The 25,780-nt window shown below is 48.1% G+C and overlaps 1 protein-coding gene across 1 annotated transcript in view; it reads left to right on the top strand.

Moving 5' to 3' along the window:
• GALNT12 (polypeptide N-acetylgalactosaminyltransferase 12) overlaps positions 1–25,780 on the top strand; it is a gene marked incomplete at its 5' end in the record, with an annotated part of 37,634 nt that overhangs the window by 806 nt on the left and 11,048 nt on the right. The window contains 5 exons of the mRNA XM_077756057.1: positions 12,188–12,357; positions 17,217–17,406; positions 20,467–20,652; positions 23,629–23,746; positions 25,135–25,311. Of these exons, the coding sequence (XP_077612183.1) occupies positions 12,188–12,357; positions 17,217–17,406; positions 20,467–20,652; positions 23,629–23,746; positions 25,135–25,311 (841 nt within the window). The remainder of the gene's footprint in view (positions 1–12,187; positions 12,358–17,216; positions 17,407–20,466; positions 20,653–23,628; positions 23,747–25,134; positions 25,312–25,780) is intronic.

Raw genomic sequence — 25,780 nt, 5'->3', positions numbered from 1 at the left:
GCCATATGGCTCTTACTTGGTGAAACTGAGGACTCCTGGGGTTTGAGATTGGCTCCCCATTCAGTTATCAGTGTGTGTCAGGCGGTGAATGAATCCGGAGGGGAGGGCGCCGGCGCAGGAGAGGTGAAAGGTCACTGGAAGGCCAAGTCCTAAGCTTCCCTTTCACTGGGAGCTGGATTCCTGAGCTTTCAGCAGAGGAGGGCAGGAAGGAGTCCTGGTGGGAAGGGCTCCTTCTGGCTGCGGCCCAGCTCAGCTCACTCCTGTGGGTGGTGCAGGCCCCGAGCCTGTGCAGTCAGAGGCCTAATCCCTGCTGGAGCTGCTGGCCAGGTGAGAAGGGAGCAAGCTGGCAGAAGGGCAGACATCCTGGCCTTCTCTCTCCTGTCTCCATCTGTGGGGATCTCCCAGGTCCCCAGCTGAGCCCTGTTCTTAAAGACTTGAAGGAAAAGAGGGCTCGGCGGGGGGTCCCAAGAACAGCCTGTTGTGAGCACCAGGCACCTGTCATCATCCCCTGCTCCTCTGCATTCCGGCTTTGGAGGTGAGGCAAAGATCTCTGGTGTCAGGACCAGTGACTCACCTAACGTCCCACAGCTGGAAAGTGGGGGATGTGACCCTCCTGGCCTCCTTGGCGTTGTGCTGATTTCAGGATCTGGGAATCTTTGGCCAGAGAAAGCGTGAGTGCCTGCTCCAGGAGCAGAGTTGGGAAGGACTCACTTCACTGTCCATCTTACTTTCCGGTATCTGTTCATGCTTTGCCCTGAGGCATCTTCACTGTTAATCTTTCCGAGTAGAACTTTGTTAGTGTTGGTAGCAGTGCCTCCCGTCACCCCACTTTCCCTATCTGCAAAATAAGGAATGTGTAGAAATAACACAACCCAGGAATTAATAAAACATTGAACACACTATGTATTCAATTCTCACTAGTTTTTCTTCCCTTCCCTGTTGCCAACAATGTCCTCAGGAGGTCGCTTTTAAGAGTCATCCAGGGATTGGTTGTAAAGTTTTTCTTTTTCCGGGTTCCAACTTCCTTTATCGTCCCAGGTTGAGAAATCTCTTTCAAACACTGTGGATAACCTGTGGGGCTTGTGGTATCCGTCTCCATGGTGACACAACTGCACTGTATCCTATCAGGATTTGCTTATAGATCCTGCCATTGCATTGACTCGGGGAAGTTAATCCAAACCCAGCGTGATAAGGAGTGTGAAAGCCTCTTGCCTTTAATTCCTGCTGCAAGGCCTATTGGATTATTCTCGCCTAGCTGGAGAGAAAGGTGAGCTTGATCTGTGTTAGTCTCAGCCAGGGAGGCCTGGAGGCGTAACTTCCGCGAGGCCAGTAAGAGCAGGGTCTTTAATGGAGACTCGCTTTTACTGTAGTTCATACAAAGGTGACAACCTAATCAGGGTCTTGAGTTTTAGCCTGAGAAACGAGTATAGCAGAATATAAATTTACGATTGGAGTAAGGGTGGGTGTGGGGGAGTCCCTTGGGACTTTAACTGATAAGCAGAGGGGTGGTTAAGATCCTTGAATGTCACTGAGGGAGAGGCCCTGAGGGAGCATCCAGTTGACTACACAGAGAGGAAAAGCTGTGGCCCAAGGTAATAATATGCAGAGCTGATCTAGAACCCAGATCTTTTTTGTAAAGTTTATTTATTTATTTTGAGAGAGAGAGAAATAGAGAAGTGGGAGAGGGGGAGAGAGAGAGGAAGAGAGAGAATCCCAAGCAGGCTCCACACTGTCAGCACAGAGCCTGATGTAGGGCTCGAACCTACAAACTGTGAGATCATGACCTGAGCCAAAATCAAGAGTCAGATGCTTAACCAACTGAGCCACCCAGGCGCCCCTAGGACCCAGATCTTTTATTTCCTCCTCCCTTTTGGGGTGCAGGCAATTATTCATCTATGAAAGCAGTACATGTTCACTCTAGAAATTTTGGCATATACAGAGAAGCAAAAAAGAAAGAAAAAAAAATCTCCCACATACCTACCACCCCAGGGGAACCACTGTTAACATTTTGCCGTGTATCCTTTTGAACTTTTCCAGGTGTAGAAATAGATCTTGAAAAATATACCCATGGGTGTGTGAGCAAGAACCTATTCAAACATGAGTATGTACTTCGGCTCACACAGTTTTAACCGAAGCCTTTCCACTATGTTGATGAAGCTGTTCCCATAGGCAAGGAGTTGGGAACTACTAAGTTGGTTTTTCTTGGCATCTGCAAGCCGTGATACTGCATCTGCTCTCGTACAGGCCAGATAGAGACACTTCAGTGTTGGCTCTAATTCTTTGAGACTTGGTGTAGACCCCAGCTCTTCTGTGAGTCTGGTAATTCACGTGCCAGTGGATTAGAACATGGCTTTGTTTCTGTTAGTTATAGCACTGAATTGAGGAGGAGGAGGAGGAGGAACGGGATGACCAGGAATCCTTACGTGGTGGGATAGTCGGGGCAGGGTTTGCAAAACCTAGACACCATCTCCTCTGAGCTGAGCAAGGAGATGGGACTTTCACTCTGAGATGGCAGCAGGCCAAAGTGGGGAGCCAGGAAGCTGGATTTGTGGCCTTGGGGAACTTTGAAAAGTATTGCTGGCAGGGATCTTGCCCAGAACAACGAATTAGGATTTCTGTAGGTCGCACGTAGGCCGAGGCTGATGTACAACTAGGGCTGAAAGCTACCGTCTTAGGGCCTGTGGGTTTTTTACTCAGAAGATGAAAAGTGGGTGCTTTTGAGCAAGGGAGGGAGAATGCCGGAATTTGACAAAGTGGAGATTCAAAACATGTCAGGTGCCACGGAAACTAGTGATGACATCACAGTCTGTTGTAAGGTGCATCACGAGTGAGGGTTGCTAATGCTGTATCAATATTGGCAAAGAGTTTTAGTTTTTATAGACCAGAGAGGCCTTGAGATAATCACAATACTGTCATTCTCATTTATGTTCTGACCTACTGAGCAGGATAGAAAAGTGGAGTGACGGTGCCCTAGGGGCTGTGAATTCCCGCGTTTCCATGGTACGTGGACGGGATGCCACATGTGAACATCAGCCGTTCTCTGCTGTAGCTGAGGAATTTTGAGCTGCTGGTTACACAAGTGTGCCTCCAATACATAGGTGTTCTGTGAATGCTTCCTCTGGTGTTAACTTTGTTAGTGCTATAATTGCAGATGTGTGTCCGAGTTCAGGGATCAGGACTTGGATGCTGGGATGGCAAAGGGTTTCAGAGTCACTCATAAGAGGCAATTCAGTAAAAGAGTATGTCTTGCTGGGGTTGGCAGGAGGGAGTTGGTTAGGATTTCTCTTTTTGCAGAGCGGTAGCCTGCTTGACCGTTCTCATAACAACGTTGTCTTTGGAGCATCATCATACATGGTGTGGAGGTCAGGCTAATGTTTCTTTGCTTCCCCAACAAGGTTGTAAACTGCAGGTTATTCTATTAATTTTTTACTAGATTCATCTTGTGGTTGTCAGGGTAACATCCTTTCTTCAAATAGGTGCTTTCAGTCTGGAGAACATGTTCAGTGTTAGTATTTTCATGATATGTTTTTCCGTCCTTTTACGGTCATTCATTCTATGTCCTAATGTTGGTAGGCTTGTCCCTAAATAGCATGTTGCTACGTTTTGTATTGTCATTAAAGAGAAAATCCGGACTGATAGTCTTTTAATTGGACACTTATGTCCTCATATATTTCTCATGCTTATAAGATACTTAAAGCTTGATTATTTTGATCATGCCATCTTATTTTATGCTAATTGTTTTTCTTTTTCTATGCTGTTTTTTTTTTAAACGCGACTCTGAGAGTTGATGGATGTTTTTTCTCTACCTTTCTCATCCACTTTTTCTTCTCTGCTTCTTCACTTTAGTGAAGTGGTGGTAATTTTTAGTGGTAAACTTGAAAGTACATATTCAGCTGAGCAGGATCTAAAGTTAATCACTAGCTATGGGTCTTAGGATGTGGTAACATTGGTCTTCTTCCTTCCCAATTTGCATGCCATTTTACTCCAAGATTTTAATTTTATCTAGCTTTGTAAACTAACACATTGGGGCACCTGGATGGCTCTGTCGCTTAACTGTCCAACTTTGGCTGAGGTCATGATCTCATGGTTTGTGAGTTCGAGCCCCACATTGGACTCTGCATTGGTGGTACAGAGCCTGCTTGGGGTTCTTTCCTTCTCTTTCTGTCCCCTCCCCACTTGCACACTCTCTTTCAAATAGTAAATAAATAAACTTAAAAAAAGCCTGACACATTAAAACATTTTTTAAAATGTAGTATTTGTTTGTTTACTTATCCACAAGTTTATAATTTTCTCTGCCCTTCATCCTTGAATGCTGGGTGATCTTTGGATCTCAGAGACCTTTCTGGGGTTCCTTTTCTCCTTGAGACATATCATGTATTAATTACTATAGACAAAGTCATCATTGTAAACTCTTAGTTTTACTTATCTGAAGTGTTCTTAGTTTGCTCTCGTTCTTGAAAGATCATTTTAGTTGGGTATGTAATTCTAGATTACTAGTTTGGCATTTGAAGATAATATTCCATTGTCCTTGACTTGCACCACTGCTGTGAGATGTCTATACATAGTTAAATTTGCCAATCACTCTTATTTCTTTGTCATTCATGAGGGCCTCTTTTATTTATTCAAGCATGTTAAGCATACTTATTTTATGCTCTGTGTCTGATTACTCTAATATCTAGATTTGTATTTTCATGTTGTTCCTGGACTCTGAGACTTTTTTTCCTTTTCTATAAGCTGAGACATGCATTTAAAAGATTTTTTTAAGGGGCACTTGGGTGGCTCAGTAGGTTGAGCAGCTGACTTTTGGTTTCAGTTCAGGTCATAATCCCAGGATCATGGGATGGAGCCCTGTATTGGGGTCCGCAGCAGGAGCCTGTTTACGATTCTCTCTCTTCTCTCTCGCTCGCTCGCTCTCGCTCTCTCTCCCCTCCTACCCCCTCCCCTGCTTGTGTGTTCTCCCTCCCCCTCTCTCTGATTCATAATGAATAAATAAATAAACAAGAGTTTTAGAAAGTGTTTTACCAAGAATTTTTTTCAATAGCTTCCCCAGACGTTTTAATCTTCCATATTGCCAGAAGTGGAAGTCTTACATTCACTTTAAAAAATACCTATTTCCTCTATTAGTCATAGTTCATTTGGTTGAAAGTGACTGAAAACCCAGTGCAAAATGCAAACTGACTTGAATATAAGAGAAAATATATTGGCTTCTATTGCAGAAACGTCGGGGATTGGGACTAGGTTCAGATTATTCTGGGCCCTGGATTCAGGGACTCAACAGGTGTCATCAAGCAAAAAAGGTTCACTGGTCGGGCCTGGGGCATGTGACCTTCCCAGAGGGATGTGTGTATGTACACACACATTGTGTGTGTGTGTGTGTGTGTGTGTGTGTGTCTGTGTTCAGCCTTGCACAGACCACACAGACTGAGAGTCTGGAAGACATGGTTCCTGAAAGGGAACTCAAAGTGCAGGAATGTGAAGAAAAGAGAACGGATTCTGGGTGGCAGAACACACCAAGGGACACTTTGACCTCCCTGGCCTGTTCTGCAAAGGATATGGATTTTCATTTCTTCAAAAGACTTTTATGTGATAACCTGAATATAGAGATAAAGGAAGATCAGGAGGCATTTACTGCTTCCGTTCATTCACATCCATATAATACATAGTCATATATTATGCTAGTGGAGTTTATGGAAGTCCCTACCCAACTGGGTTGTTGGGAAGGGAGAGTGGAATAGTGCATGTAAAATGCTTAGCACTCTGCCCACCGTATAGTCAGCGCTCAATGCATGTTATTATTACCAGCTACAGTATAAGGCGTGAAGAAAATACAGCAAAAACCACAATTCACCTCTGCCCTTACAGGACACATGGATTATACCAGAATGGTTTTTTTTTTTTTAATGTTTTATTTATTTCTAGGAGAGAGAGAGAGAGACAGCGTGAGCAGGGAGGGTCAGAGAGAGAGGGAGTCACAGACTGAAACAAGCTCCAGGCTCTGAGCTGGCAGTCAGCACAGAGCCCGACGGAGGGCTCGAACCCACGAACCGCGAGATCATGACCTAAGCGAAAGTCGGACGCTCAACCGACTAAGCCACCCAGGCGCCCCTATGCCAGAATGTTAAAGAAAGGATGGCTTGCTATGATTTAGCAGTGAATTTGGCTCTGACCTTCCTTTTGTCCCCTAGGCAAAAGTGGAACCCTGAGGGATGGCGGCATAGCTGTTCTTGTCTAATTAAAGATACACTGCTTTTGGTCAAGAGGAGAATGAGAAATGCCACATAATTCTTTTATATCCCTTCATAGCACCTGGGATGGGGAAAGGCGTGTAGAGGTTTTCAATAATTTTTTTTTTTTTTGGTTAATAGACTTAAATTTAAAAGTTGGAGAACTGAATCAAAGACTTAGTTAATTCACAATTCTTGAAGGTTAGACGTATGCATTTGTAAAGTCTTTCAAATTGCTTTGAACATGCAATGAAAGAAAATTGCACATTTTTTTCAGCAGTATTTGTTTTGCAACCTGAACTTTTGGGACCTTGCTTTAAGAAAATGGGAGAAGGGAAAGCGTTTTTCCTGGAAACAAACTTAGACCTTCCAATTGGACATTCATGAGGGAGAATGCCTTTAAGGTATGTTTAAAGAAAGGAGGAGAAACTATACCAGGCCAAGAAAAAAAGGAGTGGTCAGAATATGAAATTACTGCTCAAGGAGGACATTTGCTATGCTAAAGAAATATGATTCAGCCTTTTAAAAATAATCTTTCTTGGGGCATCTGGGTGTCAGTCTGTTAAATATCTAACTCTTGATTTAGGCTCAGTTCATGATCTCACAGTTTGTAGGTTTGGACCCCGCCTTGGGCTCTGCACTGACAGTGTGGAGCCTGCTTGAGATTCTTTCTCTCTCTCTCTCTCTCCCTCTGCCCCTCCCTGGCTTGCGCTCTCTCTCTTTCTCTCTCTCTCTCAGAATAAATAAAGAGACTTAAAAAATAAAAATAAAAATCATCTTTGTGATTATAAAAACGATGCATGTTCATTGTGAACAATCCTAGAATGCAGGAAAATATCAAGAAGTAAGAATCAGTGATAATCCCACTGCTCAGAGATCTCCATTGTTAACATTTTTGACAGATTTCTTTCTATTGTTTATTGTTTGTGTGTAAGCGAGTGCTCATGCAAACTGCTGTTTATAGATTTGTACCCTCCTTTCTTGATTTAATGTGATGGTGTGGTTATTCTCGTGTACTGTTAGATAGTCTTTGAAAATGTGGTTTTGGATGGTCTTTGTAGCAATCCTTCACGCAACTGCACTACATTTCACGTTTTCTTGTTGGACCTTTGGAATTGTTTACAGCTTTTTGTTATTATAAATAATGTTACAGAGAATAATGGTAACTACAAGCTTCCCTCCGGGTATCCCTGATTATTTCCTTAGGTGAGAAATTCTTAGATGTATTATGACAGGACATTAAAGAGAAGAGGAACATTTGAAGCTCTGAGTATTATTGCCAAACAGGTATCCAGTGCTCTTGTGATTTAAAGGGACACAAATAGCATACCTGGACATTCTAGAACAATGGCCTTGGGCTTTGGGGTTTCACAGAGCAGCGGAAACACATAAACAAAACACCGAGGAGGGACTGACATCTGGTCCCAGCATTATGCAGTCAAGCGGAGGTTTTTCTACCCCCTCCCCCCCCACTTATTCTCATCGTGGGAAGAAAGACATTTTAATACCAAACAGCAAGGATGTGATTTTATACTAAGGGACCATTGTTTACATTAAATAAACTTTATTTTTGAAAACTTAACTTTTCCATCCTACTTTCCATTCATTTCTCCTCAGACCTATGTACATTTGGAACTACATTTTAGCTTTTTTTTTTTTTTTTTGAGAAGTCTTTATTTTTAGGCTGGACGGAAACACATTTTTTTTTTCGTGGAGTATAAGCAATTAATTCTTTCTGAAGCTTCCAGTGGGCTGTGGCTCAGCCCGGCATAGCTTCTCCATGTGCCTTGTCTATTAGTCAGGGGCTTTTAAAATGCAGATCACCTATTAATATTTTATATACATATATATGTTGTCCATTTGTTATCACATATATTGCAGGAGGGCAGCTCTTTTGGCGGAAGGGGGAGAGGCCTTTGTCAGGGCCACTAAGCTTGGGATACATATTTTTAGAGTCAGAATCAGCTTAGCACTTGGATATACCCTTTGCAACACTGACGTTTTTTCTTCTTTTTTTTAAGTTTATTTATTTTTGAAAAAGAGAGAGACAGTTGGGGTAAGGGCAGAGAGAGAGAGGGAGCGGGAGAATCTCAAGCAGGCTTCACACTGTCAGCACAGAGCCTAACATGGGGCTTGATCCCATCTGTGAGGTCATGACCTGAGCTGAAATCAAGAGTTAGATGCTTAACCAGCTGAGCCACTTAGGGGCCCTCTTTCTCCTCTTAATTTATTATGCTTTTAATTTTGAAAAATTCAAAGCTAGAGATTATTTGTAAGAATAGCAGAAGAGACTCTTATGCATCCTTCACCTAGATCCATTCATTATTTTGCCCCATTTACTTAATTTTTCTCTATGTGTGTGCTCTATACTATTATACGCATTTGAGAGTAAGTTTTAGCAATAATAACCCTTTATCCTTTGTTCCTTTGGCATGCATTTTCTAAGGACAGGGACAATCTCTTGTGATACGATGTAGTTCTCAAATTAAGAAAGTTTATACAATCCTGGATTTTTTCCAACTGTGCCAACTTTCGGAGCAGCTTTATTTTTACTGGATCTGGTATCTAATTGAGAATCAAGGGTGACATTTAGTTGTTGTGTCTCTTTAGCCCTGTCTCTGTCTCTTAGGACACTGTCATTTTTTTAAAAGTATAGGCCTATTGGTTTATAAAACATCTCTCCGCGTGGGCTTGGCTGAAAGTTTCCTTGTGATTTATTGCAGCATAGGCAGTACCATAAACTTAGTGACTTGAAACAACAATAAACATTTGTGATTTCACATAATCTGTGTGGGTCAGGAATTCGGGAGTGGCTTGGCCGGATGGTTCTGGCTCTGGATCTCCCATGAGGTCGCAGTCAAAATGCTGCCTGGGGATTTCATCATCTCAAGGCCTGATTGGGGCTGGAGGATCTACTTTCCAGAGGGCTTATCCCATGCTGGAAGGCTGGGACTGGCTGCTGGCTGGAGGCCTCAGTCCCTCGCCACAGAGGCTCTCCATGGGATGCTTGAGTCTACCCGCTTCACTGCATGGGGCTCGCTTTCCCCAGGATGGATGGTCCGTGGGTGGGAACGAAGAGGAAACCTCAGTGTCTTAGGGCCTGGTGGTGGAAGACACGGACTGTCACCCTTCTGCTGCATTCTTTCCCCGCATGGTGGTTTTCAAATATGTCCACAAGTTCTGTGCAATCCTCCCCTACAAAGGACGGAGACTACGTCCCCTCCCCTGGGATATGGGTTGGACTCCCCTCTGTGGAGTACAGTAGTAACCACTTCTGCGAAGTGGAAGCCTTTGGTGTCCAAGGACTTGGGTCCCGCCGCTCGGGCTGCTGGGGATGCCCTATTGTCGCGTTAGGACACCAGAGCTGTTAGGCTTCCAGCCTCGGCTGACTTCAACTCAAGTGTCTAGAACAGGGCCTGCAAACGCAGCAGGAATGAGGATGTAGAGGTGGTTGAGAAGAGCCAGCCTCTAACAGAGTCTCCCAGATAAGCCTGTTCGTGTGGGAGAGTCCTCCCAGCGACAGCAGAGCTCTCTGCAGAGACTGCCCTGGAGTTTAGGAAGAGTTCTTGGAGCAAGACCCTGGGAGAGGGGAGAGGGGAGAGGTAGGAAGAAGAGCGAGGCAGGGCGATACGGGGTAGGGATCTTTGTTAGACCACGTGGCCCACCTGAGCGTCACAGCCCCACGACAAAGTCTCTGGACACCATGGCCTCGGCCAGGTTCACACTCACAGGCATTCTGTGAACTGCCCAAGTTTTTCCTCTTCTCTGAGCCTGGGCTTCCAAATGGGAACAATAAATGCCAACACTGAAAGTGGTTTTGAGAGTTAAATGAAGTAGGACATTTCATTAATTGAAGGTCTTTTTTTTTTTCATATTGGAGCACTTCTGAGATTTGAATATATCTTAAAGTCAGTGTACAGTTACAATAGGCAACACTTGGCCTTCTTAGAGATTCTTAAAAGAAAGGTGTGTTTTCCAAACATTGGTGCCTTTAATTTTTATGAAATATTGCAGACTGGAGATATGATAGCAGTAAGGAATTGATAACTTTTTAAGAAGTTTCAGCTGTATTGTGTTTTATTATGAAAAAAAGGAGTCCTTATATCTTAGATATATTGAAATATTTATGGATGCTGTGATATTCTGAGTTTTGCTTTAAACTCAGGGCGCCTTGGCGGCTCAGTCAGTAATGTGTCTGACTCTTGATCTCTTCTCAGGTCATGACCTCACAGGGATCGCTGAGTGTGGAGCCTGCCTGAGATTCTTTCTCTAAAACACACACACACACACACACACACACACACACACACTCACACAAACTATTCTGGTGAGGGCATAGATGAATCAAGATAGACCATCCATTGAGAATTGTTGATGTTGGGTGAAAGATCTGAGGAGTTCCTTATAATGTTTGAAATTCTCATACTGAAACAAAAGGAGAAAAACCAAAAGAAATAAAGTGGATACATAAAGGGCTTTTTTTCTATGCTTTTTTGTGAGATGGGTTCCCTCAATATTTGGGTCTTTCCCTCAATGTCCCCTCCTCTAAGGGGCCCTCCCTGATTTCCTGTTCTATGGTTGCCCCCTTTCCCTCTTCCCATTCCCTAACACAGTTGCTCAGTTTCACATCATGCTTTTTATAGCACCATTACTTCCTGAAATTACTGATATGTTTGCTTACTTGATCATTGTCCCCTTGAATGTAAGCAGGGTGGCTTTTTGGTTTTTGTTTTTTTAAATCCACATAGTAGGTGGTCAGGAGTTATTTGATGACTGACTGGTAAGGGTCCGCTGATGCATTGCCTGGTACCCTGCAGTCAGCAGATCTAGCATCACTCGTATCCTGCTTGGGTCTGCATCTCTTTGACATGCCTACAGCCAGCTGTGAAGGCTTCCTTCCCTTTCTGCCCAAGCCACCTGGCTGGTCTTCAGCACATACGCTCTTCTTGCACCACTAGCCCCGCATTCCAGCCCTGGTCCTGTGGGTGCCCCTCAGGGTTCTGTTCCTCCCTCTCTCTTGCCATTCCCTACTGAAGACCTCCAGGCACGGTCCAGTCCCAGGGATGACATGGGGAGTTTGTCATGAGCCACTCTAAGAGAATTCTGTCAACTAGGGAAACTTCCTTATAAAATAACTGGAAACCCTACTAAAGAAAGGGGAAGCTTATAGGTTCGGACCCCTGACAGTCAAGGCATATGCCCCACCCTCACCGGGAGTCCAGAGCCGAGCAAGGGGCGGTGTGGGTACTGGAATGGGGTGGTCAGTGTCCGCTACAGGGCCCTCCAGGACGGTTCGCCTGTCCTGGCGGTGGCTCTGGTTTCCACACACCACCTTTGTATGCGTCGCTGCTGCCAGGGTGACGTGCTGGAGAGGGCACTGAGACTCCAGTGAGCAGCCGGAGCGCTGTGACCGACACCTGCTGAAACAGGCAGGGCGCCGAGGAGCATCTAGGAGCGAGCAGCTGCCCGCACAGGCTGTCCCAGGGAGAGCGTGGGGCCCAGCTGTTCTCGAAAGAGGACGGAGAGCTTGCCAGGTAGAAAAATGAGGAAGGGGCGTTCTGGGCAGAGGGCATGGCCTGAGCACAGGCCTGGCAGTGGGATCGCAAGGGAGCAGACCACGAGAGAGGCGCTAAGGAGGGAGAGGTAGCCGCCTTCCTTCCTTCTAGGTCTGCTTAGCTTGTATGTTGCTCAAATCTGAAAATTGCTTTAAAGCCTGAAAACAGTTGCCCACCAGTCAAGCTTATGGGTTGTAGTTTTAGAACTTTTCTTAGAATCTGCTGGCACTCCTAGTGGAACCCTGGGGTCTCTGGAAGATCCCAGCAGATTGTTTTCCACTCCCCAGGAGGAGGCCTTGAGACTGGGACCTGTGTCCCCTTCACACCTCCGTCCCTAGGACCAGCCTGGGCCTGGTACACACAGTCAGCAGCAGGTTCTCGATTCCTGAAGCTGTGTTGTGTTTGCAGGTGCAAAGAGAAGAAGTATGATTATGACAGCTTGCCCACAACATCTGTTGTCATAGCATTTTATAATGAGGCCTGGTCAACTCTCCTCCGGACAGTGTACAGTGTCCTCGAGACGTCCCCGGACATGCTGCTGGAGGAAGTCATCCTCGTAGATGACTACAGTGACAGAGGTAAGCCCTCCGCATGGGCTCTTGGGAGGGTGTCTGGGTTCCCGGGGCAGTGCCTGGGGGGCAAAAGTGTGGCTTAGGGGGGGTGGAATGGGTCCAGGGAGGATGGGCTTTCTGTGTCCCCGTGGGCCTGGCCCTGGCCCTCAGGGAGCTTGGAGCTGCTGGGATGCAGGTGTGCGGACAGAGAGCTCTGTCACATGGAGCTACAGGAGACAGAGCACTCAGGAAGAGTGGCTGACCTTAGTCTTGAAGTCGATTGTGGGCAGCAGAGGTGGAGGGAGGGTGTTTGTTTGTTTGTTTGTTTGTTTTAAATATTTTTATTTATTTCTAGGAGAGAGAGAGAGAGACAGTGTGAGCACGGGAGGGTCAGAGAGAGGGAGACACAGACCCTGAAACAGGCTCCAGGCTCTGAGCTGGCAGTCAGCACAGAGCCCGACGTGGGGCTCGAACCCACAAACCGTGAGATCATGACCTAAGTGAAAGTCGGACGCTTAACCGACTAAGCCACCCAGGCGCCCCTGAGGGAGGGTGTTTTAAGCAGAGGCACAGAATGTGGAAAGCCTCGGGGGCCCAGTGTTGCAGGGATTGCAGGTAGTTCAGGAAGGATGGAAGACCAGCAGGCGGAGGAGAAGTATGAGATGTGGGGAAGGGGGCAGGCGTTACACCTGAGGCTGAGGAGTTGGGACTTTGTCCTGAAGGCAAGGAGAACAAAGGCAAGATTTTTAAAAATTTTATTTATTTATGTATTTATTTATTTTTGAGACAGAGAGAGAGCAAGCTGGGGAGGGGCAGAGAGAGAGGGAGAGAGAAATCCTAAGCAGGCTCCACACTGTCAGCACAGAGCCCGACATGGGGCTCGAGCTCACAAACAGTGAGATCATGACCAGAGCCAAAACCAAGAGTCAGATGTTTAACTGACTGAGCCACCTGGGCGCCCCTAGGGTAGGATTTTAAACGGAAGAGCAGCTTTGCCCTTTGTGGGGTCCCTCTAGGCTGGAGATACCTGTGGGTGGAGAATGGTGTACAGGCGAGCTCCGCAGGGAGACCAGGGGCTGTAGAGGCGGCCCAGGTGAGAGATGGAGACTTGGAGTCCGGTGGTAGTAGAGGGAAGGGGAGGAGAGGAGGGATGTTTGAGACATGGCATCTGGAAGACCTTCAGGCTTCCGGCGTGGGTGTCTGGGTGAATGGTGGTGCCATCCCAGAGCTAGAAAAGCCACCCAGGGCAGGAGTGACAAGTCTGGGAGAGGAAGTGGGGGAGGTGTTTGGCTTTAGATGTGTTGAGTTTGAGATGAGATCAAAATGGGGCAGCCCAGACAGAAGAACTGAATCCAGGGAGAGGCTGATTGGCATCCCTACAGGCCTGGCCGGTGACCTGAGGTCCGGCAATTCTCATGCAGTCCAGAGTTGGCCCTTTATTTATTCAGTGACCATGTTCTGAGCTTCCACCTTTGTGCCAGGCACCGTTCCAGGCACGGGGGATTCTGTGGGAAACAAGACAAGTCCCTGCTCTCGTAAAACTCACATTCTGGCAGGTGGAGATGTGGGTGGAGATGGTCAATGAACACGTGAAGAATAATGCAGCATGACACAACACAATATAAAATAGCATACCTTAATACAGTGATATAGCAGGTGGAATACAGCAGGGTACGAAGTGCTGTGAAATAAAAGTCGGAGCAGGACAGCAAGGGGAGCTTGGGGATGGGCCCTCCTCTGGCCTGGGGGAGGGCAGGAAGCCTCCCTGAGGAGGTGGTTTTAAGCAAATGCTAGGATGTAGAGAAGGAGGCAGCCCCGCGGCCCCAGGTGCAGGAAGAAGCTGGGGCGAGCAGGCATTCTGCAGGGCAGACCGTTGGCCTGTAGGGAGGTGACGCAGGAGATGAGGTTGCAGGGTGGGTGAGGCCAGACCAGGAGGCTCCCATAAGGGGGTTTAGGCTTAAATATGAGCCTGGTGGGAGCCGACGGAGGGCTGCTGGGAAGACAGGGAGGTTGCTCAGTCTTGGGCTCACTGTGCTGCCATGTGGGGCATGGCCGATGGATGGGAGGGGGGTGTAGGGGCTGCTGTGGTCATGCCACATGCCACGTGACTAGCTGAAGTGAGACTGCTAAGCTCCACTGAAGGGAAATGTCAGGGTCATAGCATTGCGGAGAGCCGGGGGCTGAGTTGTTCGTCTCAAGCCAAATTACTATCCTGGGGCCACGCAGGAGGGTAGCAGCTACTACTTCATGGGCGTCTGCTGCTTCAGGCTCTGCCTCGACTTCAGAGCCTCGAGCATGTGTCCTAACTGGTGGATGTGTTTGGCTGTTCTCACAGGGACTCTACACCAGTGATGTACACGGGATAAAAACCCGTCTCTCTCACATCACAAAGCTTGCGTAATGGTCTAGGGCTGGTGTGGCGGCTTCACAGTGGTAGGGCCCCGGCTCCTTCTGCCCTGTATCTCCACATTCTCTAGGACATTCTGCTGCCCCAGTCTGCGCGCCCCTGGCTGGCTCTTCACCTTCTGTGCGCTGTCATTGGCAGGAGGGTCTCATGGGGCTGCGGAGCCCAACCCGGAAGTTGGCCTCATGTCCCATGGAGCAGAACAGGGTCACTTGGCCACACCTAGCTGCAAGAGAAGCTCGAACTGTGGCTTCCATGGTGGGCGAGTGGCAACAGTTGGCATTCTCCACGACAGCACACAAGCCAGACTGGGGCTTGATGCTGCATGAGGCCCACTAGGCACTGAGCTCTGGGCTCAAGGCACCTGGGTCAGGGGTGAGCTTTACCGTGAACCTGTTGTGGCATCTGAGCCAAATCACTTGTCTTTTCTGAGCCTCAGTTTCTCATCTGTGAATGGGTTTGTCCACCCTTACATCAGAGAGTGGTGAGGAACAAATGAGATCATGCATAGCATGGAATCTCATGTCAGCCAGCACATAGTAGGTACGCATCTCCCCTTCCTTTGGTCCTCTCCTCCCAGGGCTCTTTTAAATCTGTGTCGGCACTGGCCCGAGCTCCAGCACTTTGCAGGTACGCAACCTAGAGCGAGTCCAGTGTCAACCTTGGCTTCAGCCCCTGTAAAGTGGGATACTAGTCCCTAGCTTGTAGGGTCACGGTGAGGATTAAATGACATAAAGGCAGGTAACATGTTAGGTCAGTGCCTGGCATATTGTCATACTTGTACTTTTATGAAATATTAAAAAACCGTACAGTGCCCCAAATATTTCAGAAATGTATTCATTCAGAAGCAAAGAGCAGATTATTTATTTGATCTTCATGGGATTGAATAGCTCCTCAGCAGGAATCAGGGTATGAACCCCTCCCTGCATAGCTCATTTCTTCTCGTGAGTGTCAATGTGAGGTGCCGTGGGGCCAAGGCTGCCCTCTCCGTCATGGTGACCTGTGCCATGGGCTGGAATCCTGCTCAAGCCCTGATGACAGGAGTTGTGCCCTGTCCCCCAACCCTGGCCTTTCCACACACCAGTCTTAGCTCCATGCCAGGGCGCCCACCCTCCCCAGGCATGGGAGGGCAGCTCAGACAGACATAGAATGGATGCTGACCAAATCCATAGAGTGCAAGGATGCTACACGTGCATTTTCTTTTTTTCCTTTTCTTTTTTTCCATGTGTGTGTTTCCTGGGCAGAGCCACCACTAATTTGCTTTGCTTGGGAAGTCACCTCCTTTATTCCTGCTATCAGCTTACTTGCAATTATATTTAGGATGAAAAAAAAATCAACCAATGACATTTTTTTTAATGTCAAGGATATTTAGGGGAACATTTTTACCAACTGAAGCAACCTAGAACAGTTTACAGACTTTTCTCTTTTGCCAATGATTGAGGACGTTCAGACAAAGCCCACGATGATTAGGGGGAATTCTAGGGAATTAAAGAAAAATTTAATTTTGCCTGATGGGCTCCCTCCACCTCCACCTGACCCATGGGGGGACGGGGGGGAGGGGAATCAGGGCCTTCTGTCCTAGAACCTGTGTTGAGTCTGGAGTCAGGCTAGCCCGGGCTGTGGGCACGACCTTTCAACTTTTAAAGCCTCATTTCTTCTTACGCAAAATGTCCTCCTGACAAATTTTGCATTTGTTTAGCAAGGCTGAGAGATTGTGCAGGAAAGCTCTGGGAGGCAGTATTAAGTCTATGGATTCAAGCCAGGGCTGCTGGGTTAAAATCCTGACTCCTTAGCTCACTTATTCTGGGATCTTGACACATTACTTAGCCTCTCTGGCCTCAGTGTTCTCATCTATCAATGGGGATAGTTGTAGTACCCACCTCATGGGCAAGTTAGAAGACTGTCATGAGTTCATATAAATCACCTGGACGGTGCTTCATACAGTTCGCCCTCTAGTGGTATTTGCCATTATTATTATTACTATTACTGTATCAAATGAAATGTGCTCCAGAGAAAATTTGGGTTAACATAAATATAAATACAGTTTATTAACATAATTCCACATAAATTAAAATGTGATAACGTGTTACATAATTAGTTAATATAAATAGAGCAAGCTTACGTTAATCTAGTTTTTCTGAAAAATTGTGGTTGGGCAGTTTTTGTGTGTTTTATTTTTAAATGTTCACCAGTCAAGGTGAACATACATACTTTTGAGGGGGTGACAGCTTTATTGAGACACACCCACATGCCCCCATTTCAAGCGCACAACTCAATGTGCATATGTTTCGATGGGAGCCCTCGGTGGTTCTGGAGTCCCTCAGCCCCAGNCTTCGTTCCGGTGAGGTGAGGCCATCCCAGGTAGGTGCAGCGCAAAGGAGGCTTCTGTCAATTCCGTTGTCACTTGGGGCTAGGGAGGGTCTGGAAGGACACGGCTGGGCATGTGTGACGGTGACCCCGCTTGTCTCGCTTGCCTCCGCAGAGCACCTGAAGGAGCGCCTGGCCAACGAGCTGTCTGGGCTGCCCAAGGTGCGTCTGATCCGCGCCAACAAGAGGGAGGGCCTGGTGCGAGCGCGGCTTCTGGGCGCTTCCGCGGCAAAGGGCGAAGTGCTGACCTTCCTGGACTGCCACTGTGAGTGCCACGAAGGGTGGCTTGAGCCGCTGCTGGAGAGGTGAGTGAGCGTNAGCCTGGGTTCACACGCCCCTGGCGCGAGTCCTCTGTCACTGGGCATGACAACAGTCTGTGCCCCACAGGGCTGTGGAGGCCACTAAATGAATTACTACACATAGAGTCCTTAGAACGTGCTGGCATGGATGAGGCCTTGTTAGAGTTTACTTTTATTGCTGCTTATTATATACAGTACTTAGGAAGCATGATCAACCAAGGAAAAACGATCGATGGTATAGAATCGCATGCTGAAGAATATACGTTTTGGTGTATTTCCTTCAAGCAAGGCTGTCTTCCCATCCATTATACCCAGTACCTACAATGCTTAGGTCCCATGCCATTTTTTTAAATTTTTTTTTTTTATTTATTTCTGAGAGACAGAGAGAGAGAGAGAGAGCATGAGCAGGGGAAGATCAGAGAGAGAGGGAGACACAGAATCTGAAGCAGGTTCCAGGCTCTGAGCTAGCTGTCAGCACAGAGCCCAACGCAGGGCTCGAACCCACAAACCATGAGATCATGACCTGAGCCAAAGTCTGATGCTTAACCCACTGAGCCACTCAGGCGCCGCCCCCCCCATGCCATTTTTAACAGACCCACAAAAACGTTTTTATGTTAATTATTTTAAATCCGAAGGAAAAAAAAATGAACATCATAATAATGGATTTAGCCTGGATTGTGGTTTGTCCTTCTACCGTATAGTCATAAAGTATAGCTTTAAATATATGGTTTTTAAATTTTTTAAATTTTTATGTATTTTTGAGAGAGAGAAAGTCAGATTCCCAAACAGGCTCCATGCTGTCAGTGCAGAGCCTGATGTGGGGCTCGGACCCACGAATAGTGAGATCATGCCCTGAGCCGAAATTGAGAATTGGATGCTTAACCAACTGAGCCACCCAGACGCCCCTGTTATTTTTTATGAAGCCATGAAAAGTCGTAACACAGCCCTGTCTTTAAAGGCATGTCTCCTGCTGTCCCACAGCCTCATACCCTAACCTTCCCAATCTGCCTGTCCTCCAAATCTACTGCCCCTGAGCCCCCTCTCCTCTCCTCTCCTCTCCTCTCCTCTCCTCTCCTCTCTCTTCTCCTCTCCCCTCCCCCCTCTTCCCTCCCCTCCCCTCCGTCTCTCTCTCTCTCTTCTGATTCTTCATCACAGCAGGCAGGAGCTGGGCTGGCAAAGTCAAAGCTCTCCAAGTGGGGGAGGAAGGTTCAAGGTAGGGAGGTCTTCGTTTGGTCCCTTCCCATGGAGCAGGTGAAGGGTCAGAGGGTCAGAGACTCTGCAGTTGGCAAACTGCTTTCCCATGGCCTCTAGCACTTTGGTTGCCACGGTCTGTCTGGAAGATCTGGAGACCCACTGGCCTCCCTTGCTGTGTGAGACCAGTCTGTCCCCTGCTCTGCCACTTCTGCTGTCTGACGTCCTGTCCCCTGTGGGTCCCACGGCTGCCTCCTTCTCCTCCTCAGCTCTGATGAGCTTTACCGGCAGCAGGGACCCAGGGTTCCTCAGCCTGTGATAGAGTCTGAAGTTATTTAGAACATGGTGACTGCTCAAGGTTCCCTCCGGAAGCTGGGCCAGCGGGTTTGCCCTTCGCCCCTTCCCCAGCGCGCACACAGATGGCAGCCTCTAGGCTGGTCTGAGGTCCGCTGATGCACTCATACCACCGAGCACTCCACTCCAGCCCCTCCTCTGGAGGCCAGCGAGGCAGCCCTCCCCATAGACAAGTCCTTGTTCCATAACCCCAGACAAAAGGGTTCTCCACCTGGCTGCCCAGAGAACCCCATCTGGGGAACTTGCAAAACATACCAACTCCTGGGGCGCCTGGGTGTCCCATTCAGTTAAGCATCCAACTTCGGCTCAGGTCAGGGTCTAGCGGCCCGTGAGTTCAAGCCCCGTGTCAGGCTCTGGGCTGACAGCTCAGAGCCTGGAGCCAGCTTCGGATTATGTGTCTCCCTCTCTCTCTCTCTGCCCCTTCCCTGCTCACACTGTCTCTCTCTTAAAAAATAAATAAACATATAAAAAATTAAAAAAAAAAAACATACCAACTCCAGTCTCATGGCCAGCCATTTGGATCTGAATCTCTGGAGATGATCCCAGGCTTCTGGACGTTTCAGAAGCTCCCCAGAGACCTAGGCGTGCACCAGAGTTGACACACACTGGTCTCTCAGATTGTCCCAAACAGGAGCCCTCCCTGTCCCTCAGACAGTCCAACAGGAGCAATAACCCCTGTTCCTCCAGGACCTTTTGGAAATAGATCTTTGGTTTTCAAGTCAGGTGGGTGGTGCTCCTGGAGTTTTATGAACCAAGGACTAGGGATGCCAGATGTCCCACAGTGGACAGTTCCGCCGTGGACAACAAAGACCGGTTCTGGCCCAGATGCCAGTGGCATGCCTGCCCCCGCCCCCACCCACGGGGATGCTGTTACTGCGCCTGCACACTTTGTAAGTGTGGTTCAGGGTCCTTTAGTCCAATGCGGGCTCCCTCAATTTTCCTTTTCTTTAAAAAATGAGGCCTCCCAACCAGCTTGATTGCAAGTCACAAGTTCTCGTCCCTGCCAGGGACTAAGAAGCCTCTTTGAACCTGCCCAGCAGGTCTGCCACTGGCCCTCTCAAACCTTTTAAGAGTGCCCTCAGTTTATTTAAAGAACNAACCGCGAGATCATGACCTAAGCGAAAGTTGGACGCTCAACCGACTAAGCCACCCAGCCGCCCTGAAAAATCTACTTTCTGTCTTAAAAGTGGCCTATGGTTTTCACATGTCTTGACTTTCATGGAAGGACTCAGATTTGTCCAGAATGTCTGTAGGTGGAATCCGAATATTGAAGCTGGGGGACTTCTCCTATTCAGTCCAGAATCCTTCCTTCCTGGGTCTCCCCCGCCACCTGGGCATTCCCTGTGAGGATCACCCGCAGGTCCCAATGTGGCTGCAGACCCCTGCAGCGTCAGACGCAGGCCTTTCTCACACAGCTCTCCTCCCGCCTAGTGGAAGGATGAGAGTTCATCTCCAGATTCCCTAATCCCCCCGCCACCTGGCCTCCCAGAGAGGCACATGGGGCACCCCCGGTGTTTTCAGGATCCACGAAGAGGAGTCCGCAGTGGTGTGCCCTGTGATCGATGTGATTGACTGGAACACCTTTGAGTACCTGGGCAATGCCGGGGAGCCTCAGATCGGCGGCTTCGACTGGAGGCTGGTGTTCACGTGGCACATGGTTCCCGAGAGGGAGAGGATGCGGATGCGGTCGCCCATTGATGTCATCAGGTTAGGGGCCCACTTCTAGGCCACTCACTCTCTGCACCTCCTTGCTTCTGTTTACCGTGTCAGTGAGGGTACCTGGAGAGGGCTGGTTCCCCCACTTTCTCCAGAGCATTTCTTCATTTTATTTTATTTTTTAGATCTTTATTTTTGACAGAAAGAAAGACCAAGTGCGAGCAGGGATGGGGCAGAGAGGGAGACCCAGAATCCAAAGCAGGGTCCAGGCTGTCAGCACAGAGCCCAACATGGGGCCTGAACTCATGAACTGTGAGATCATGACCTGAGCTGAAGTCGGACGCTTAACCGACTGAGCCATCCAGGTGCCCGAGCATTTTTAAATTTTTATTAAAAAATCCTTGCTATGCACAATAATTTTATATTGGTATATTTTACTTATTTACTTATTTTATTTACTGTGGTAAAATATGTATAACAAAAAATTGCTCACTTTAACCATTTTTTTAAGTGTTCAGTTCAATGGTATCAAGCACCTTCACAATATTGTGTGACCTTCACTTTCAGAACTTTTTCATTGTCCTGTACGAAAACTCTATACCCATTGGGCAATGACTCCCCAATCTGTTCTTCTTCATGCCCTGGTCCCTTCTATTCTACTCTCTGTCTCAATGAATTTCCCTAGTCTAGATTGCTCATATAAGTGGAATCACACAATATTTGTCCTTTTGTGTCTGGCTTCCTTCACTCCACATAATGTTTTCAAGGTTCTTCCAGAACCCACTCCTTTTTATGGCTGAAAACAATATTCTACTGTATAGACATCCATGTTTATGTATCCATTCACCTGCTGATGGCCACGGGTTGTTTCTACCATTTGGTTATTGTGAACAATGCTGTTGTGAATATTGATATACCGTTACCTGTTTGAGTCCCTGTTTTCAGGTTTTTGAGGTGCACACCCAGGAGCGCACTTGGTGGGTCATATGATAGTTTCATGCTTAACATTTTGAGGACATGCCGTCAGGTCCTTTTTCAAGTGGGCGATAGGTGGACCTGGGGTGAATGGGCCACCTTTGGCCAGTGGGTGAGCCTGAGTCTGAGTAGAGTGGGTTCAGCGGGGAGTTAGTTGCTCTCATTCTTTGAGGCTTCTTCCTTCCCTTCCAATTTCAGGACCAAATAGGGGGTAGGTATAGGAGTCAGGCAGATGGAGGTCAGACATCAGCATTATTGCTGGTGTGTTGAGCTGGAAATGGTGTCCTAGATCTGCACCCATGTTTGGGTGAGGCCTTGAGATGAGCCACTGGCCAGAGGGAAATACCTATGGAAATACAGAGGGAAATACCTAGGGAAATACAGTCTTAAGAGATGGTTGGTAGAGGGGTGCCTGGGTGGCTAAGTGTCTGACTCTTGATTTTGCCTCAGGTCATGAGTTTGAGCCCCACATGGGGCACACTGTCAGTGTGGAGCCTGCTTGGATCCTCTCTCTCTCTGCCTCTCCCCTGCTTATGCTCTCTCTCTCTCTCTCAAAAATAAATAAAGAAAACGAGAGATGGGGGTAGAGAAATGAACGAGGCCAAGTCATGTCCAGCCTGCAAGGCCAAGGACGGGGCTTTGGACTTTACCCTGAGAGGGTAGAAGCCACTGAAGGGATTTGAGCTGGAAATACCATTTGCCTGTTGCATTCTTTAAAGATTGCTGGATGCCATGTTGGCAAGGGGCCTGGAGGGGGCAGGGCCGTGGGCAGGGACCTTGTTAGGAGGCATCATAATCTTCGAGTCAGGAATGCTGGTGCAGAAGAAGATGGAGGGAAACGGAGTATTCCAGAGATGTTGTGGTGGAGGAACTGAGAGAGACTGAGTGGGAAGGTGGAAGGCAGGGATTGTGGTGACACCCAGGCTTCTGTAGGAGTCCTGAGCGACATCCTACTCAACCTTTCACCAAACAGATTTGTAAACTGAGGTTCAGAGTAGGAAGGATCTTATCCAGGGTCACACCTCCAGCCTGGGAAACTGACATGAACTCCCATGGTCCCCCCACCCAACACACACACACATGTGCTCAGGGGTGTCATGGCCAGCTCCCCTTCCCTTCTTCTAATATCCCTGGGCCTCAGTTTCCTCACCTGTGAAATAGGTACAAGCATATCTACCCTGCCTATTCCCTAGATTTAAGGATGAAACACGTGGAAGTGCTTTGTAGTCTAGAGCCTTCCCTTCCATAGGGAATCTTCCTGTCCTTTTCTTGTTGGCCCAGAGCTTGGAATGCAGGAAAGCCAACACTTCGGCAAGGCCCAGAAGCACTGACATTTTTAAACAGTTAGACTCTTGATGATGGACAGTTTTCTACTTCTGAATACATTCCTTGGCCCCTGCATCTCTTGGTGTGTTGACCTTTCAGCCTGCTGCTGTGGTAGGAGGGAAGGCTTGGGCCATTTCTAGAGCCAGAGGAACCTGCTGGGCAGAAAAGAAGGCTGGCTGAAGAAGCAGGCCAAAACTGGCCATCGGGGTCCTGGAGGGAGGCCACTCATGCAAGAGAGGAATGGGCCCCGGGGGAGCTTTAAGAAAGAGTTGCCTTCTGTGGTCTTCTATGCTCCCTGTGACCGTGTGACCAAGGCCACTGCAGCCCAGCGCCAGCCATCCTCTTGGGGAGCGTGTCTCCTGAACTCTCCGTGTCATCTGTGCTTCTAGAGGTGCAAGGTTTTATCTCGCCCTCAGGCCTGTGCTCATGCTGGTATCTTCTGGGAGAAACATTCCATTCCTCTTTTCTGCCAACTCCTCCATGTTCTTCAGGCCTCGTTTCCTCTGGGAAACTGAACCCTACGCACCTGCCCCAGAATCTCCCCTCTGTGCCCACAAGGCGCTGCCTGTTGAGATGTTAGGGCAGGGACTGTGGGCAGGGACTGTGGGGCACATCTATGCCTCCGGGCCCGGTGCAAGTCTTGGTACAGAGCGCAGAGGCGGCTGGGCAGCCGGTGGACAGTTTACCTGCTACTCACACTACAATGTGGTTGTCACACTCTCCTAGGTCTCCAACAATGGCTGGAGGGCTGTTTGCTGTGAGTAAGAAATATTTTGAATATCTGGGGTCTTATGATACAGGAATGGAAGTTTGGGGCGGAGAAAACCTCGAATTCTCCTTCAGGGTAAGTATTCTGGTCTTCTCTTTGGACTCACCCTTCACCTGTCCTCTCTGTCTGTCTGGGAATGATGGAATTTGCCAGGAGAACCTGGCGGACTTCTCCACCTTGCGGTTTTTAGCGGTTTTTATCTACTGATCCTGAAAGATGATACTAGTGGCATTCACATCCTGCAAACCTGCTTGCCTTCTTGTTTGAACTTTTACAAAATTGTCCTTTTCATAGATCTGGGGCAGGGAAGGGCCTTGCAGGTCACCTAGTACTTTTCTCTCACTACAGCGGGGAGAAACTGGGGCCCAGAGAGGGGAGGTGACTGGCTCAAGGTCACCCACACAGTGAGTGGCAGAGACGGGGCTAAACCCCAGGCCCTTGCTTCCCACACCCATCGTTTGGAGCCTTGATTTGCTTGTTTACTTATGAAATAACCTGTTTAGCACAGTGACTTTCAAACTCTGCCACATATGAGTGTCGTTTAACAAAGAACTTGTTTAAAAAGGCACATTTATAGGTATAGTCTCCAAAAAGTGAGGTTCAGTAGATTTTTGGTAGGGCAGGAATCTGCTTTTTGGGACAAGCCCACTTCCTGATTCTGCTGATCAAGGCCCACAGATGGCCCCTTTGAGAAGCCACTAGCATTTCAGTGGGTTTTCCAGTTAACCGAATCCTGTCCTTTAAGTATCAACATTTTATGCCAACGTCTGTACTTTTTAATAGAAAATTTTGAATTTCTGTAGTATTTTATATGGTGTCCTGCTTAGAAAGAGTTAATAAGAATTGGCCCTCCTCTGAGGACTCACACCCGCCGTGATTAAGTACCAGATACTACCCCTGGTCGTGGATCCTGGGGACAGTGGGGTGTTCATGGCCCTCTGCCCCAGCATGGGACGGTCTCAGACAAGTCAGCCCGTTGAGGTCAAGGATGTGCTTTAATGGTCTTTCTGCCTCTTCCCAGGTGTCAGGCTGCTCCGCCTCCCTCTAGAAGTTCTTCCTTTCCCCCTTCCAAACCTCTCTTCTTACTTGCTGCTTTCCTATCTTCTGTGGCTAGGAGATCAGGTAACGAGCCTGGGTTTTACATAATGAGTAATGGGTTCCCAGTGAGGCCAGATATGGGTGCTCCTGAGAGTCAAGTGCATGAGCTCTGGTGCATGAACTTTGGGATCTTGCTTCTGAAGGCTTATTTGTCTTTGGGGCTGTGTTCTTGGTCCTTGACTTCAGTCTGTGTCCTGAATGTGCAGGGGAGGTGGCCTCCTATCCCATGGAGGGTGAGGCCCTGGCAGTGTTCATCATGATGTCTGTGTGCCCAGCCTCCTTGCTGCAGGCGCTGTGGACCAGCAGCTCTCCCTTCCCTCCTCCCGCCACTCACCCACCTGGCCTCCTCCCTGCTCTGTGCACAGATCTGGCAGTGCGGTGGGACCTTGGAGACACACCCGTGCTCTCACGTTGGCCACGTTTTCCCCAAGCAAGCTCCTTACTCCCGCAATAAGGCTCTGGCCAACAGTGTCCGAGCGGCTGAAGTGTGGATGGATGAATATAAAGAACTCTACTACCATCGCAGCCCCCATGCCCGCTTGGTGAGTTCCCCCGCCCACCTGCACCCCAGCTGAGCCCCTGATTCTACCCCCCCCACCATCGTGGGCCTGGTTCCAGAAATAGATACAAGTAGGGGAAGACTTTATTCCTGCTTTTATAATAATGCATTCATATTGATTCTCATTATTCACAGTAATTATGGTCTGTGTTGTCATTGCAAACACTGCATTCAAGACTACGGAGGCCTCGGCTTCTCGGGGAAATACACATTAGCTTCCTTCAGGCCTCTTGCAGGTTGACATTTTTACCAATGGATCAATATATAACTTGGTTTTATGTATATTTCTGTTGAAAGATTCTTTCCCTTGGACTTATGGCCAACAGCCCGGTAACGCGTGCCTAAGCCACACACTCTCTCCCCCAGGCACAACACAACCTCTTGCCCCGAGGAACACTAGCCAGCCCCTCAGCACCGCACCTGGGGGCCTCTTAAACGGTGAGGTCACCGAC

The sequence above is a fragment of the Crocuta crocuta genome, unplaced genomic scaffold (genome assembly GCF_008692635.1).
Source record: "Crocuta crocuta isolate KB4526 unplaced genomic scaffold, BGI_CrCroc_1.0 scaffold431, whole genome shotgun sequence".
Lineage (NCBI taxonomy): Eukaryota > Metazoa > Chordata > Mammalia > Carnivora > Hyaenidae > Crocuta > Crocuta crocuta.
The sequence above is the reverse complement of the archived record's forward strand: the minus strand, read 5'-3'. Positions and strand labels throughout refer to the sequence as shown.